Genomic DNA, 14,682 nt, shown 5'->3' on the forward strand with positions numbered 1-14,682 from the left:
ATTTGGGTGGTAACGTGACCACGTAATGATTTTCTAGAGGATTTGTCTGCTCAAAGGAGATGACAAGTATGTGTCGCGGGCGGAGGAGGGGACGCTGCGCTCTCCCACTGCTTGGGTCCGGCTGCTGCTGCTCGGTGGTGGCTGGAGTGGTGGGCCGGATCCCGGGGACTCGAGCGGCGTTCCTCGCCCGTGAGTGAAAAGGGGGAATTGATTGTGGGGATTTGATATTGTCCGTGACGCCACCCACAGTTGTGGTGAGATTGGTGACACCACCGCTGCTCTGGACGGGGATCCCGGGAGCGATGACAGGGAGCAGCCTGGATGTTAGTTCTCCCTTCCGTGGGAAGGGGGTTGGTTGTCTCGGTGAGGGGGTAGGGGTGGATAGCAGGCGGGTTACAGGGCATGGTGAGGTGCAGGGTCGCGGGGGCAGCGCTGTACCGCACGGCATGGTGGTACTCACTCAGCCAATGATGAACACAGAGTTTCCGGTAAAACACACGGCTGGATGGACGGGTCCCACAGACGACTGCGGTGTTTCTCCTCCCGGCAGGTTGATGGTGACTGCCTTTCCCTGCACCTGTGTAGTGTAGACGGCTCCAATTGCTTCCCACCGGTAACCCGCTCCCCAGCTTGGATGGGTGCTGAAGGAGCCCCTTTTGCCCGCAGGCTCTGGCCCTGGGAACTTTAGCCTTGGCGGTGACTGTGTTTCCCTCTCTCGGTTGGACTGTTGCCTTCTGTCGGGATTTGGCTGCTGGGAAACCCAGGAGGTTCCCTTCGCTAACGGATTTGACAAATTGCACGGCGACTCCTAGCCTTGTCGGGGTCCGTAAGCCCCTGCCGGATGGTGCTGGCTTCTCTTTGCGTACCGGTCCGGTACTGCCGGGTCACCGTCCGTCCACGGTCCTTACGGCTAGCTCCAATAGGCCACTCCTGCAGACGGTCACCACCGTCTGCCAACCTTGCTGTTCCGTCCGGGCCACACACCCGGACCACTTTCTGTCTGCTCCTCTACCACTTCACTCCTTCCACTTCAAACTCTAAAACTCAACTCTTTCTTTTCCCGCTTCCAGGACTGTGCACTCCTCGGTGGGCGGGACCAACCGCCTGGCCTACCCCCTGGTGTGAACATCAGCCCCTGGAGGGAGGCAACAAGGATTTTGTTTGACTTTGGTGTGCTTGACCGGGAGTGTGGGGTGTGTTGGTGTAGTGCTTGTAACGTCCTGGCTTGACCAGGGCGCCACATATGCATATGAGATGGTGAGACAAAAAAAATCTGGTCTGGAACAGGCTAGGTACACACATATACACCAAGCACTACATTGGGGGTTCCATCGGCATCCCAGATAAGACACATTCAAATGGGAACCACGATGGAGCCATTCATTTACTAAAGCCAATGGAATCACAGTGGACAACGTAACGCCACCAAAACCACCATGGTTAACCATGTTTTTGTGTTCATCTGAAATAGAAGCCATACAGTGTCAACAGTGACTCTGTCAACTTTATTCGATTGAATGGTTCCGTCGGGATTCCGCTCGGAATACAGTTTTTCATGGAATGTGATGGAAACCCCAAGGTAGTGCTCGGCGTAGAGCACTGTGAACCTGCCCTAAGGGAGGTCTTCTCAAAGTGGTGGCCACTGGGAGAGCTTTTATTGGATCTACCATCTTTTTTGAGAACACCGGCCCTTAGGAAACCACTTCGGTCTACTAAATTTATAGTTGGCCAATTGAGTTTACGAACATGAGCGAGCTCTATAGATTGAGAGTGGCTCTCTATTCTCGCCCGGAGTCCTGAGCTGAGGGCCCTCGTTATGAAGCCAGTTTCGGACGCATGGAAAGGGTTTTTTTTTTTTTATTTATAAAGATGTTTATGTAGTGGTCTTGGTTTGATTTTCTGGTTGGTAACGCTGGATGAATTTTCGTACTGCACAATGACCCTGCAGGCTGCCTCTACACCCCATAGCTCCTGTATTGGTAGGGCCTCGGAGGTGCCTCTGAGCGGCTAATTACACTGTCCTTGTTAAAGAAGCCAAGATGTCAAAAATAGACCTCATCACTATGCAAATTACCCTGTTCTTGCCATCTCCTGCAGCGTACGAATCCCCTGAATTCTGCTTTCCGTGTGAGAACGGCACGTTGCGAGAGCCACTCATCACTCGGTGGGAGACCGGTGGAGAGCACAAGCCCTATGTGAGCACCATATACACACAGAGATACTACTGCTCGGTAAAAATAATGTTGAGATAACAAACTGTCCACATGAACTTCAGAGGGGAAAAAATAGACGGGTTTGTGGCGTTTTCTGTTCATCGGGTATTTAATTAAAACTGGCCACACACGTTATTCCACAAACTGTATATAAAAGGAACCTGTCAGTAGGATTTGGGTCCTCAAACCTAAATCTAGAACATTAGCAGGTTGCATTTAATGATCTTCTGCCGATTTCACCAAAACTTAGAAACATAACTGTGATCTCTATATTTGGACGGCTGTATGGAGCCACAGGTGGGGAGACACTTAGCTATGATGGCTGGTCCCCCACCAGGTGTGATGATTATCCTACAGGCCAGAAACCCCATCGTGTGCCACCTTCAACAAGTATGCGCAATACACAGATTATGTCAATGCCAGTATACCACCCTTAACAGCTCATGTTCTGGTGGAACAGGTTACAAGTACCAAGCATGGTAGTGCCCGCTCATCACTAATTACGAGTAATGAGCACCCGAGCATGGTAGTGCCCGCTCATCACTAGATATGAGTACCGAGCACCCGAGCATGGTAGTGCCCACTCATCACTAGTTACACGTATCGACACCTGAGCATGGTAGTGCCCGCTCATCACTAGTTACCAGTACTGAGCACCCGAGCATGGTAGTGCCCGCTCATCACTAGTTACCAGTACTGAGCACCTGAGCATGGTAGTGCCCGCTCATCACTAGTTACCAGTACTGAGCACCTGAGCATGGTAGTGCCCGCTCATCACTAGTTACCAGTACTGAGCACCCGTGCATGGTAGTGCCCGCTCATCACTAGTTACCAGTACTGAGCACCCGAGCATGGTAGTGCCCGCTCATCACTAGTTACCAGTACTGAGCACCTGAGCATGGTAGTGCCCGCTCATCACTAGTTACCAGCACTGAGCACCCGAGCATGGTAGTGCCCGCTCATCACTAGTTACCAGTACTGAGCACTCGAGCATGGTAGTGCCCGCTCATCACTAGTTACTAGCACTGAGCACCCGAGCATGATAGTGCCCGCTCATCACTAGTTACCAGTACTGAGCACCCGAGCATGGTAGTGCCCGCTCATCACTAGTTACGAGTACCGAGCACCCGAGGATGGTAGTGCCCACTCATCACTAGTTACCAGTACTGAGCACCTGAGCATGGTAGTGCTCACTCATCACTAGTTACCAGTACTGACCAGCTGAGCATGGTAGTGCCCGCTCATCACTAGTTACGAGTACCGAGCACCCGAGCATGGTAGTGCCCGCTCATCACTAGTTACGAGTACTGAGCACCTGAGCATGATAGTGCCCGCTCATCACTAGTTACCAGTACTGAGCATGGTAGTGCCCGCTCATCACTAGTTACGAATACCGAGCACCCAAGCATGGCAGTGCCCGCTCATCACTAGTTACCAGTACTGAGCACCCGAGCATGGTAGTGCCCGCTCATCACTAGTTACCAGTACCGAGCACCCGAGCATGGTAGTGCCCGCTCATCACTAGTTACCAGTACTGAGCACCTGAGCATGGTAGTGCCCGCTCATCACTAGTTACCAGTACTGAGCACCCGAGCATGGTAGTGCCCACTCATCACTAGTTACAAGTACCGAGCACCAGAGCATGGTGGTGCCCGCTCATCACTAGTTACCAGTACCGAGCACCCGAGCATGGTAGTCCCTACTCATCACTAGTTACCAGTACCGGGCATGGAAGTGCTTGCTCATCACTAGTTACGAGTACCCGAGCATAGTAGTGCTCACTCATCACTAGTTACCAGTACTGACCACCTGAGCATGGTAGTGTCCGCTCATCACTAGTTACGAGTACCCGAGCATGGTAGTGCTCACTCATAACTAGTTACCAGTATTGAGCACCCAAGCATGGCAGTGCTCGCTCATGACTACTTACGAGCACCTGAGCATGGTAGTGCTCACTCATCACTAGATACGAGTACAGAGTACCCGAGCATGGTAGTGCCCGCTCATCACTAGTTACGGGTACCGAGCACCCGAGCATGGTAGTGCCCGCTCATCACTAGTTACGGGTACCGAGCACCCGAGCATGGTAGTGCCGCTCATCATTACTATTTTCTAGTTGCCACACCACCAGGTCCACCAACAATTCTAAGAACAGGCGTCCAGAGTTCCTTGTTGATTGGAACAATGATCGGATATGTGAGCTACTTCTCCATTCTACATATTTGGGACTGGTAATGATAGCCGTGCCAGAGAAGGACATATCATTGGTGCAACCTGTGTTAAAGGGGCCAATTTCCACTTTCAAAACAGGAATTGTGCATTATGATGAGCTATTGGATTGCAGAGAGTCAGCCAGTGAGCCGAGCATTGGGTCAGTACCGTATATACTTGACCACTACTACAGCAAGGAGACCCCCAAATCTTACAGCCTCAAACCTGTCTTATTTCATTTACCACCCAAACTACATAAGGAGGTAAGCTGTATTTCAAAATTGTATACAGGGCGCCTCAGTATGTCTTCATAGCCTCCCCGACCTGCCGTTGTTACAGATTTTGCATCGGGACCCTTCCGGTAGGCAACCTTTAAGCCCGGATACATTTAGAAATCTTACCATTTCCATATTTTCAAAGATTTTACCAGCTCCAGTAGAGAATTTTTCCCCCCTCTTCCTTCCAAATTAATTCAGACCTTGGTCTGGAAGCAGATGAAATAGACTGAACTGTATTTAAATAATACATCCCCTGCTACCTAAAATAGCTGCGCTCGTTTCTGCGGCCGCCAGCTCCTCATCAGGCGCGTTGACGAATGGTTATTTGAAATGATAGCGGATTTTTTATCACACGCTAATTATCAGGAGAAATATCTACCCTTCCAGGCAGTCATTTCTTTTTTTTGCCATATAGTTACATAGTCCACTGTCAATCTTCACCGCCTGGGGACCGATGACAAGTAAGCAGTTATTTAAGAATACGTTGCCATAGTGTGCAATATTACATTTAATACATTCACCCATAAAATATCACACATAGGACTCGGCAAACATCACCTAGCTCCGAAGGTAATTTACTGGGGATGGAAATGATCATTTTTAATGGCAGGAAGGTTACAAAACAGTATAGTAAATCAGCGCCAAGGCAAATAACACCGTTAGCTGTAAAGGTGATATTCGCACTTTATAGGGCGCTTGTGGGACGACGCGTCAAGTACTATGTACAGTGCAATTGTGTGACCCTGTAAACTAAGTAAAAAAAGGGCTGCGGACATGGTGCATGACATAAAATGATGTACTCGAACACCCTGAACCCCACATATGTCAATGGAGACCCCATGTAAAATGGTCGTAGTAAAGGCTAGGGGGCTTTAAAAGGAAACAAAACTGCAAACATGTTAATATGGAATAAGTAAATAAAAAATGACATGGGGGTCCCCCCCTATTTTTGATATCCAGCGCAGGTAAAGCAGACAACTGTTGGCTACAATCCTCAGCTGTCTGCTTTACCTTGGCTGGTTATCAATAATAAAGGGGTTTTCAAGCCGTTTTTTTTAATTATTTCTAGAATTTAAAAAACTGGCTTGGTTTTGGCGCTATTTTTCTTAGCAAGCCAAGGTAAAATATACAGCTGGGGGCTGGTATTATCAGGCTGGGAAGGTCCATGGTTATTTGGCCCCTCCCTGCCTAAAAATTGCAGCCCACAGCCACCCCAGAAGTGGCACACCCTTTAGCTGGACAATTTCTGCCACTTTGCCCTGCTTTTCACGATTGCCCTGGTGCGGTGGCAGTCGGGCTAATACTTTTGGGGTTGATATCAGCTATGAATTTACAGCTGGCATCAAGACCAGGGGTTAGTAATGGAGAGGCATCTATCAGACACCTAGATTACTAATCCAAGAAGAATGGAGTTAAAAAAGACACAGAAAACAAAAATTATTTGACTAAAGACCCCCACACTCCCACCAATGTATTACTTCAAAATAAATCCTGGAAGTTTTGATGTAATCCACAGTTTAATGTCCCATGATGCCTATCAATTCCTATGAGGCACCGTTCTCAGAACGAAACTCCAGAGGTCACTGCAGATTAGCGGTATCTACAGAATTTCCCACGTGTCTACTTAGTAACCTATGGAATTCTATCTTCCTGCAGTCACCACTAGGGGGTGCTCACTATTTTACCATTGAGTTCAATACATCAAAAGTATGCAGTAAGCTTACTAGCTCCCCCTAGTGGTGGCTGAAGGACTCGGCATTTGCAACCTATATCCTCCCATCAAATATGGAGAAAATAGTTATTCTGATCTAAACATGAACGAATATTGTGTCAGGCGTTTTGTTTATCAGTTCCAAACTTTTCCAAGCCCTCTTTGTTGTTCCTGTAGACTGTGATCCATTTTCTTTGTGTTTCTTGGACTGGTTGGTTCCCGTGTCCATATATCCTATAGTGAGGGATGTAGGAGATCACCACCCTACTCTAACTTTCCATCTTTCCATCCCTTCTTCGCCCACACAAATTACTTTTTTTTTCCCGTTTTCCGGTTTTAGTCCACGATAGGGTCTTCAATACTTCCTTTCATTCATTCTCGGCTTCCACTATCTAATTTTCATCATCATTATTTATAACACAATTACTCAACATTTTATATATTCATCCTTTTTTATGCTTTTTTTTGCTGCTTTATCCACCTTTTGACTTAATGATATGTATTGCTGGCGTTTCGATCCTTAACTTTCTTTCCTCTCTTTAGTAAACAGCAGAACTCAACCAAATGTCGGTCAGTGTGGGAGCAACGAACCACCCAGATCCGTATGCATAACTTCCGTGCCAGTTGTGAAGCTCTCTACAGCGAATTGGAACCGGAGGATCGACTTAGGTACGCAACCACGCTACGCCTTAGGCCCGATATGAAGAGTCATATGGATCGGCCATTGTTGGTCGAGTCCCAGGATTCTACAGAGACAAAAGATGGCAGCCCAGACGCGCTACCTCCGAATGAAACCGATCCAGGTACTGAGGCGACTGCAGAACAAGCACCAAGAAAACATCGGCATAGAGACAGGGGAACTACTGAAACTAACGGTGGTGGTCGAGAAAATGGAAATCACAACGGCGATTCTGGCAGCAATGATAGAGAAGAACGTCATCGACAGCACCGAAGTCGCAGCAAAGAAGGAGAAGGTGGGAAAGAAGGTGGAAGAGGAGAGCGGAACCGGAGTCAAGAAAGAGGAAAAAGACATCATCGAAGGGCTTCTCCAGAAGAGGGGGCAGAGCGGGAGCATCGGCGGCACCGAACACACCGGCATTCTGCCGAGAGACAAGGCAAAGAAGGAAACGGGCAACCTCCTCCTTCTGGTAGTAAAGGAGAAAGGAAGTCACGGCATCGAGGAGGAGGATCCAGGTCGGGCAACAGGGATGGTGACGGCACAACCCGAGTGGGAGAAAATGGCGAGGAGATTCCACGGTCACGACATCGGAACAGGCACAAAGCACTTTCTACATACGATACGGATGAGAAAAAGGAAAAAGAGGGAGAAGCAGGAGATAGAGAGCATCGTAACCACCGGTTGAGGTAATACTATCTGTTTTTTCCAGCACTTTTTGTAGCCTTGGATTATGTGATAAACCAGAATAGCAAAGTTAAAAAACAAAGACAATGGGGAGACATATATTACATACCAGCGTTAGCCGGAAGTCCTCTAGCAGATCCCCGATACTTTAGGACCTATAGATCATCAATGTCTGATCGGTGGGAGAGTGACACCCGGTGTGGTGGAGGGCACGGGGCAGGCATGTGTAGTAGTCATTGCAGCGGGGAACAACAGGTCACAGCACAACCTGTCATTAACCCCTCACCTCCCCGTTGCCGCACCACACACAGGAGGACTCCATTTCTGTCTCAGGCAACATTGCATTCTCTCACTTCTTCAGAAAATAAAGTCCAGACTTAGTTCTTCCTTAAACATGTTAACTTTATTTCTGGGGTCTTCACAACACCTCGGTCCACATCTTGCCGTCACCGGTAACAGTCTCATGGGGGTTCCTTCCACTCTTCACTCTTGATAATATTTCACGACAATCAGTATCTCCGACACCCGGGCACCTTCAGTATTCTCTGTGCATCTCTTTCCCTCAGTGTACTTCATGTCGGCACAGGGGTCCGCAACCATCCAGGGGTCTCCCCTCCATGCCACCCCATCCAGACATACCCCACCACCAGGGGGCGCACTGACATTTCCGTTAGTGGGGCTTCTTGCAGATACCGACGGCAGGCACCAGACTGCCAGACTAAACTCTTTTCTGTGGGGGACGTGGTTCCACAATGTGGAAAGAAACCCGCATGTTGTGGCCGTGGGGGTGACCCATAGGGTCCGAATCATCAAAATAGGGGGATTCTCAAAGCTCCATCTTCCCGAGGACATTCCTGTTTTCTTCCCTCTATCACTTCCTTTTTCATAACCAACTCTCCTCCCATTTCTCTCTCCCTGCCCACCTAGGTGCCAGGACAACTGTGCTGCAACACTGCCACCTGGTGGCGAAATCACACAATCAAGGCATTTACAGTTACAATGACATTTTACAGCTGTCACACGGGTACAGATGCAAGGGTGGGCCTAACCCTTAACCCCCCTACACCCGGAACCCCTCCAATCAGCTGTTCCTGGTTCTGTTGGCAGCCAGAACTATTCAGCTACACAGCTCCCTCAACTGTATAGTGGCTGCGGCTGGGTACTGCATAGCTGCCCCCTATTCAAATTAATAAGAGGCAGATGTGCAGTACCCAGCCACGGCCACTATTCAATCGACAGAGCTGTGCTGTGTAGTTCCAGTTTCAGCCACCAGTGGTAACGGAAATCGGTGATCAGCGGGGATTCCTCCACCGGTCAGACACTGTTGACCTTTCCGAAGGATAGCTCATCAATATTAAAGACCCGGACAACCCCTATAAAGTAAATTATTCAGTGATAATAGATATTAATTACAGAAACTTAAAATTGGATAGCATCCTCAGAGTCCATGACTTAAAGGGACAGTCAGTTCTGCATATTTCTTTATTCCAATAAAGTGTTGATGTTCCACATTAGCACTGATGACCTTTTAATCTGCTCCCTTGCAAATGAGTCGGGACTAGTCCGACAGGGCATTTTTCCCCCCAGACTAGTCCTGCCTTGATCTGTTTTTCTAATCGCACCTCTCTTGACAACCTGCAAATGGCGATTGAATGCAGTCTGTCAATCATATCCAGGGAGGCACGATTAGAAGATGCAAAGCAGGACTAGTCCGGAGGAAGAGATGCCTGGCCAGACGAGTATGGCCTCATTTGCATTTTCGACGCCATGACCATCTTGAGGATGGCTAGGAGTCCTCACCTACATATTGCCGTGTGAAGTTTCCCGATTGAGCATAATAAATTGTCTTACTTCCATCTACATCCATTGCTTTCACACCTTCAAAGTCTTCTTCCCAGCAGGTGTTCAATTTTTTAGGTTAATATCACCTCAGTTCCTCGCTTTCTTGTACTCAATGCAATATTCATACCATGGTAATCACAGATCTTTGACTGTAGGGACCACCGTAATGAGGCCGACGTTCCCGTCGGGGGGCTTCAACAGTTGCCGGAGCAGCCGGAAGATGCCGATAATGAGAAGAATGTGAACAGGATGTTCCTGCCGCACCCAGAGCGGTCCAGCATGGTTAATATACCGGTAACCATCACCGCACCGCCCGGAGACAGCGCCGTCATACCGAGTAAGAACAGGTTCTTGATTAGCGCTGTGGTTCCTGGCAAGTCAGGCACCAGCATCGCGGGCGTGCCAAGACTTTAATTTATGTTTCTCTTTAACAACACTCGCATCAGTAAAGGTTTGAAGGTTAATGCATAAAGTGCGCTTTGCCAAGCTCTAAAACGCTTATTTACACACGTATTTATTTATATCATGTCGTCAAGCGGAATTTAATATTTTTAATTAGTGTTACAGGAGATTATTTGTGCATTGTTGATACAACTTGGAGTAAAAAGCCGAGTAGAAATTTTCGCCCAATGGACCCATTGCGTCCACCATGTTTACGTCCTACTGTAATGACGGGAAGCAGTAGGTGATGGAAATAAGATTCCATCAATTACGGCACTGGCGGGCCTTTGTCAACGTGGAGGCACAAATCATGATAGTTACAGTTCTTGGTGGTTCCAGTTACTGGCAGGAGCATTACGGGTGGTCTCTCAAGAAGGTAACCACTACAACGAGGCATTGAGCCATGCTCACAAGGAGGTTCAACAATGACCAAATTAATTACAGTGATGGCGGGTGTACGGTTGAGTCCTGTAGAAGGGAATGATTCACCCACTTGCGAAGGGACAGTCTCTTTGCTGCAATTGCAACTCAGTACAGTTTTACTTCACTTGCAGGCTTCCCCAGGTTTGGACTGGCCTACCGGTAAGGCGGTGAATTCCCTGGGGGGCCCCGATGAGGGAGTGGGAAACCTACACACCTACATTTGCAGTGCTAATACACTATTTACACACATGGATAGCATCTAATCATTCATTAGATCCACTACAGAGTTTATCATTACATATAAGTATAAGTGCAATAATTCCCCGAAAATAAGACAAAGTCTGATATTCCCCCCTTGAAAAATGCACTACGGCTTATTTTTGGGGTAGAGATTATTCTTGGGGAAACATGGTTTGGGGAACGTTTACTCCCCCAAAAATGTAGATTCCTCCCACCCAGGAAACTCATATTTACCAGACCCCAGATGTCTGCGTTACTCCCAGGTCCTCCGGCGATCTTCGGTAGCCGCTCCCAGCAGGTATGCTGCAGGCGGTCCTCCCCTGCTTCTGGCCAACACTCACATACTTCATATCACACATACAGATCGCACACACTCACCACATCCGATGATATTGATTGCTTCCGGCCAGCAGAGGCTCCTGACTGAGCCTACCACTGACTGTGCCTACCACTGGCCCCTGGCTTCCCTCACCACCGTAGATAGGTTCCACACCTAAGCGCCGAGCAGGATATCTGAATCTGGCTCTCTTCACGACCCTAGATAGGTTCCGCACCTAAGCGTCGAGCCAGATACCTGACCCTAGAACTGGCCATAGGTACAGAATGGCTGGGATGAGTGGTTTTTCAACCCCACTAAGCAGTAAAGAACACACAGGGAGCACATGAACAACTTATTTCCAGATAACTCAGGGAAAAGTACAGAAAAGAACAACGTTTCTTCAGATGAGTGCAAGCCAACTGCTTGCATCCAGAGCTTATATAGGTTTTACGTCTATCCACAGCACCGATCCAGGAAGAATGAGAGTATTTAGGCACACAAAGTGAAATACTGATGATTAACAGCTGAAAGGTGAGGAACTTCGCAGGATCCTTAAAGGGAAAGGGATTAACCCTAAGCAGAGAATGTCAAGGAGCCATTTGTGTGGCCAAACGCTGCGACCTTATACAGCTGTACACCACATGATTGTCTATCAAGCATGACACTCAGGTGACACATGGAAGCACATATGAAGTAACAAGGTGGGAGCAGATTGATTGGAGAGGGGTCTCAAAACTGTCACAAAGGATTTAATAGATGATGATGTCATCCTGTAGTTCACAGGAAATCAGAGACTGACTTCCTGTCTACACATAAGAGCATGTGCAGGAAAGGTGGTCAGACTCATACCCATAATGAAAATTTTAACTTTGTGATGTTTTGAACGTTTTGATGTTCCTCAAGTACAATGCTAAAAAAGCTCTATATGTGCAAAAACGTAAAAAAAATATGCTGAAAGTGCCATTTTATTAGTCCAGGGTCTCAAATATCAAGTATTTCCATATGTTCACTACATTTGGCCCTAGTCCTGGGAACACGACAAGAATACTACCGTCCAATGCTTGAAAGTTTCTTTTTAAGGTTGCTCTTTTAGGATTTATACTCGCATTGGTCAAAAGGTGAAATTTTATTGAGTGATTTCGCGACTAAAAAGCTTCTGGCATCAAGTGATTTCTGATGTGGTCATGTTTGTCTACATAAACGTACCGGCACCCTTGGCACAAATTGTTTGTTTCCAAGTCTAAGTGACAATAAAATTAAACTGATAAATCATTGAAGACAAAATCCTACAACACCCGGCCTTCAAAGTCATCCGTACAGTATGAAATCACGACTCCTGTATAGAAAATGATCCAAAGTAATATATGGATTTGTTTTCCACCACTAACCACAAATTCAACTTTGCCTTTTAATTTTCAATTTTTCAAAGTCCCAAAACTGCAGTGGCACCAAAGGGGAGGGCTTCTAAAAGCAGAAAAATCCTTAAAAAATATACAAATCAAACCCATCGTCATGCTCACCACCAGGGGGCGCAGGTACACTGGAATGGTGTAGAGTTCCTAGGTGTAGTGAGGCGCTTGCCCACTAGGGGTCACTAGTACCAAGGCGGGGACGGTCTGCAGAGTATTCGCTCAAGCCGAGTGTCAGAAGCCAGGAGGTCACGTCAGTACAGAGGAGCAAAAGAAGCTGAGGTCACGTCAGTACAGAGGAGCAAAAGAAGCTGAGGTCACGTCAGTACAGAGGAGCAAAAGAAGCTGAGGTCACGTCAGTACAGAGGAGCAAAAGAAGCTGAGGTCATGTCAGTACAGAGGAGCAAGAGAAGCTGAGGTCACGTCAGTACATTGGAGCAAAAGAAGCTGAGGTCACGTCAGTACAGAGGAGCAAAAGAAGCTGAGGTCATGTCAGTACAGAGGAGCAAAAGAAGCTGAGGTCATGTCAGTACAGAGGAGCAAAAGAAGCTGAGGTCATGTCAGTACAGAGGAGCAAAAGAAGCTGAGGTCATGTCAGTACAGAGGTGCAAAAGAAGCTGAGGTCACGTCAGTACAGAGGAGCAAAAGAAGCTGAGGTCATGTCAGTACAGAGGTGCAAAAGAAGCTGAGGTCACGTCAGTACAGAGGAGCAAAAGAAGCTGAGGTCATGTCAGTACAGAGGAGCAAAAGAAGCTGAGGTCATGTCAGTACAGAGGAGCAAAAGAAGCTGAGGTCATGTCAGTACAGAGGAGCAAAAGAAGCTGAGGTCATGTCAGTACAGAGGAGCAAAAGAAGCTGAGGTCATGTCAGTACAGAGGAGCAAAAGAAGCTGAGGTCACGTCAGTACAGAGGAGCAAAAGAAGCTGAGGTCATGTCAGTACAGAGGAGCAAAAGAAGCTGAGGTCACATGGAAGCCAGTGGTCGGTAAGCCAAGAAGTAGTGTCAGGTACAGAAGGGGAGCAGAGCCGTGGCCAAAGAACAAGCCGGGGTCGGAAGCTGAGAGGACACTACGGTACAGAGGAGAGAACGAGACCGGGGTCACAAAACAGGTCGAGGTCAGGGAGAACAGACAATACGGGAGGGACGGAGGTCAGGGAATGGGATGTAAGGTAACGGGACAAGATCAGAATAACTCACAAAAACCAGAAGTGTACCCTACATAGCAGGAACTATCACTGGCGGCGTTCCTGGTGAAACAGCTCCAAGAAAAGGCAGAGCGATCACCCGGAATGAGGCATGACCGAATAGGCCCGTCCCACTGAGCCTGAACCCGGAGAATACAGACAACAAGAAAACACCTAGGATACAATGGCTCTGGATAGAGCAGAGCCATAAGCGAATCATGACACCCATATTTCGTTGGTGGGCAGCTTTCTTCAGAGGACACCTTCCACATTTTATCCATTTCCAATGACAAAAAATTAGGACACAAGCCAAACCTCTTGGTCTCAGTCTTTCACCTTTGTGTTCCCCATTGAAAATCGAGGTGGCACCCACGTTCTACAGTGTTGATCTAAGAAACCTGGAGATGGTTGTTAAAGTGGTTTCTTTTCTATTTTAGGTTTCTTTTCTTGCTTATTTCTATTGTTCCTTTTCCATCACTTTTTTATTTAGTAAATAATGTGGAGTTTGAAGTCAAATCTGAAGAGAAAAAAGAGATCGAGGCGGAAGACCTGACCAAAAATGGACCAAAGCAGATCCTGCCATACAGTTCCATGTTCATCTTCAGTTCCACCAATCCGTAAGTACCAGGAACCCAGGATTTTATTTCTTTAGGTATCAGAGTGCTGCTAGCCACTACTTACGGATAATATACACGGAAGGATAGTCAGACAAGCCGGGGTCAGGAAATAGGAGGGCACGACAGGACACAGGGAGTAAGTACAAGCGAAGTCAAGTCACAGGCCGAAAGTCAGATTTCCAGGAGAGTACGTATTAGATTCAGGGAGCAAACAGAGACGTGGTCAAGTAACAGTCCGAGGTCAGAAGCCAGGAGGTAACAACAAAAACAGGGAGCAGGCAGAGAGGAGTTAATGAACGGTCCGGGGTCAGAAAACTTAGATCAGAACAAACACAAGCCAAGAGCACAACTGCAGAACCAGAGACTACGACTGGCGAGGTTCTAGGAGAGCATGCTTAATAATGAAACAGAGCAATTACCAGGAAGGTGGA

At 47.7% G+C, this 14,682-nt stretch overlaps 1 protein-coding gene across 6 annotated transcripts in view; it reads left to right on the forward strand.

The window, feature by feature from the left end:
• CACNA1B (calcium voltage-gated channel subunit alpha1 B) overlaps positions 1–14,682 on the forward strand; it is a 391,414-nt gene that overhangs the window by 287,380 nt on the left and 89,352 nt on the right. For all 6 annotated transcript variants that reach the window (XM_075324631.1, XM_075324630.1, XM_075324633.1 and 3 more), the window contains 3 exons: positions 6,957–7,778; positions 9,774–9,955; positions 14,125–14,251. In XM_075324631.1, the coding sequence (XP_075180746.1) occupies positions 6,957–7,778; positions 9,774–9,955; positions 14,125–14,251 (1,131 nt within the window). The remainder of the gene's footprint in view (positions 1–6,956; positions 7,779–9,773; positions 9,956–14,124; positions 14,252–14,682) is intronic.

This window comes from Anomaloglossus baeobatrachus, chromosome 9 (genome assembly GCF_048569485.1).
Source record: "Anomaloglossus baeobatrachus isolate aAnoBae1 chromosome 9, aAnoBae1.hap1, whole genome shotgun sequence".
Classification (NCBI taxonomy): Eukaryota; Metazoa; Chordata; class Amphibia; order Anura; family Aromobatidae; genus Anomaloglossus; species Anomaloglossus baeobatrachus.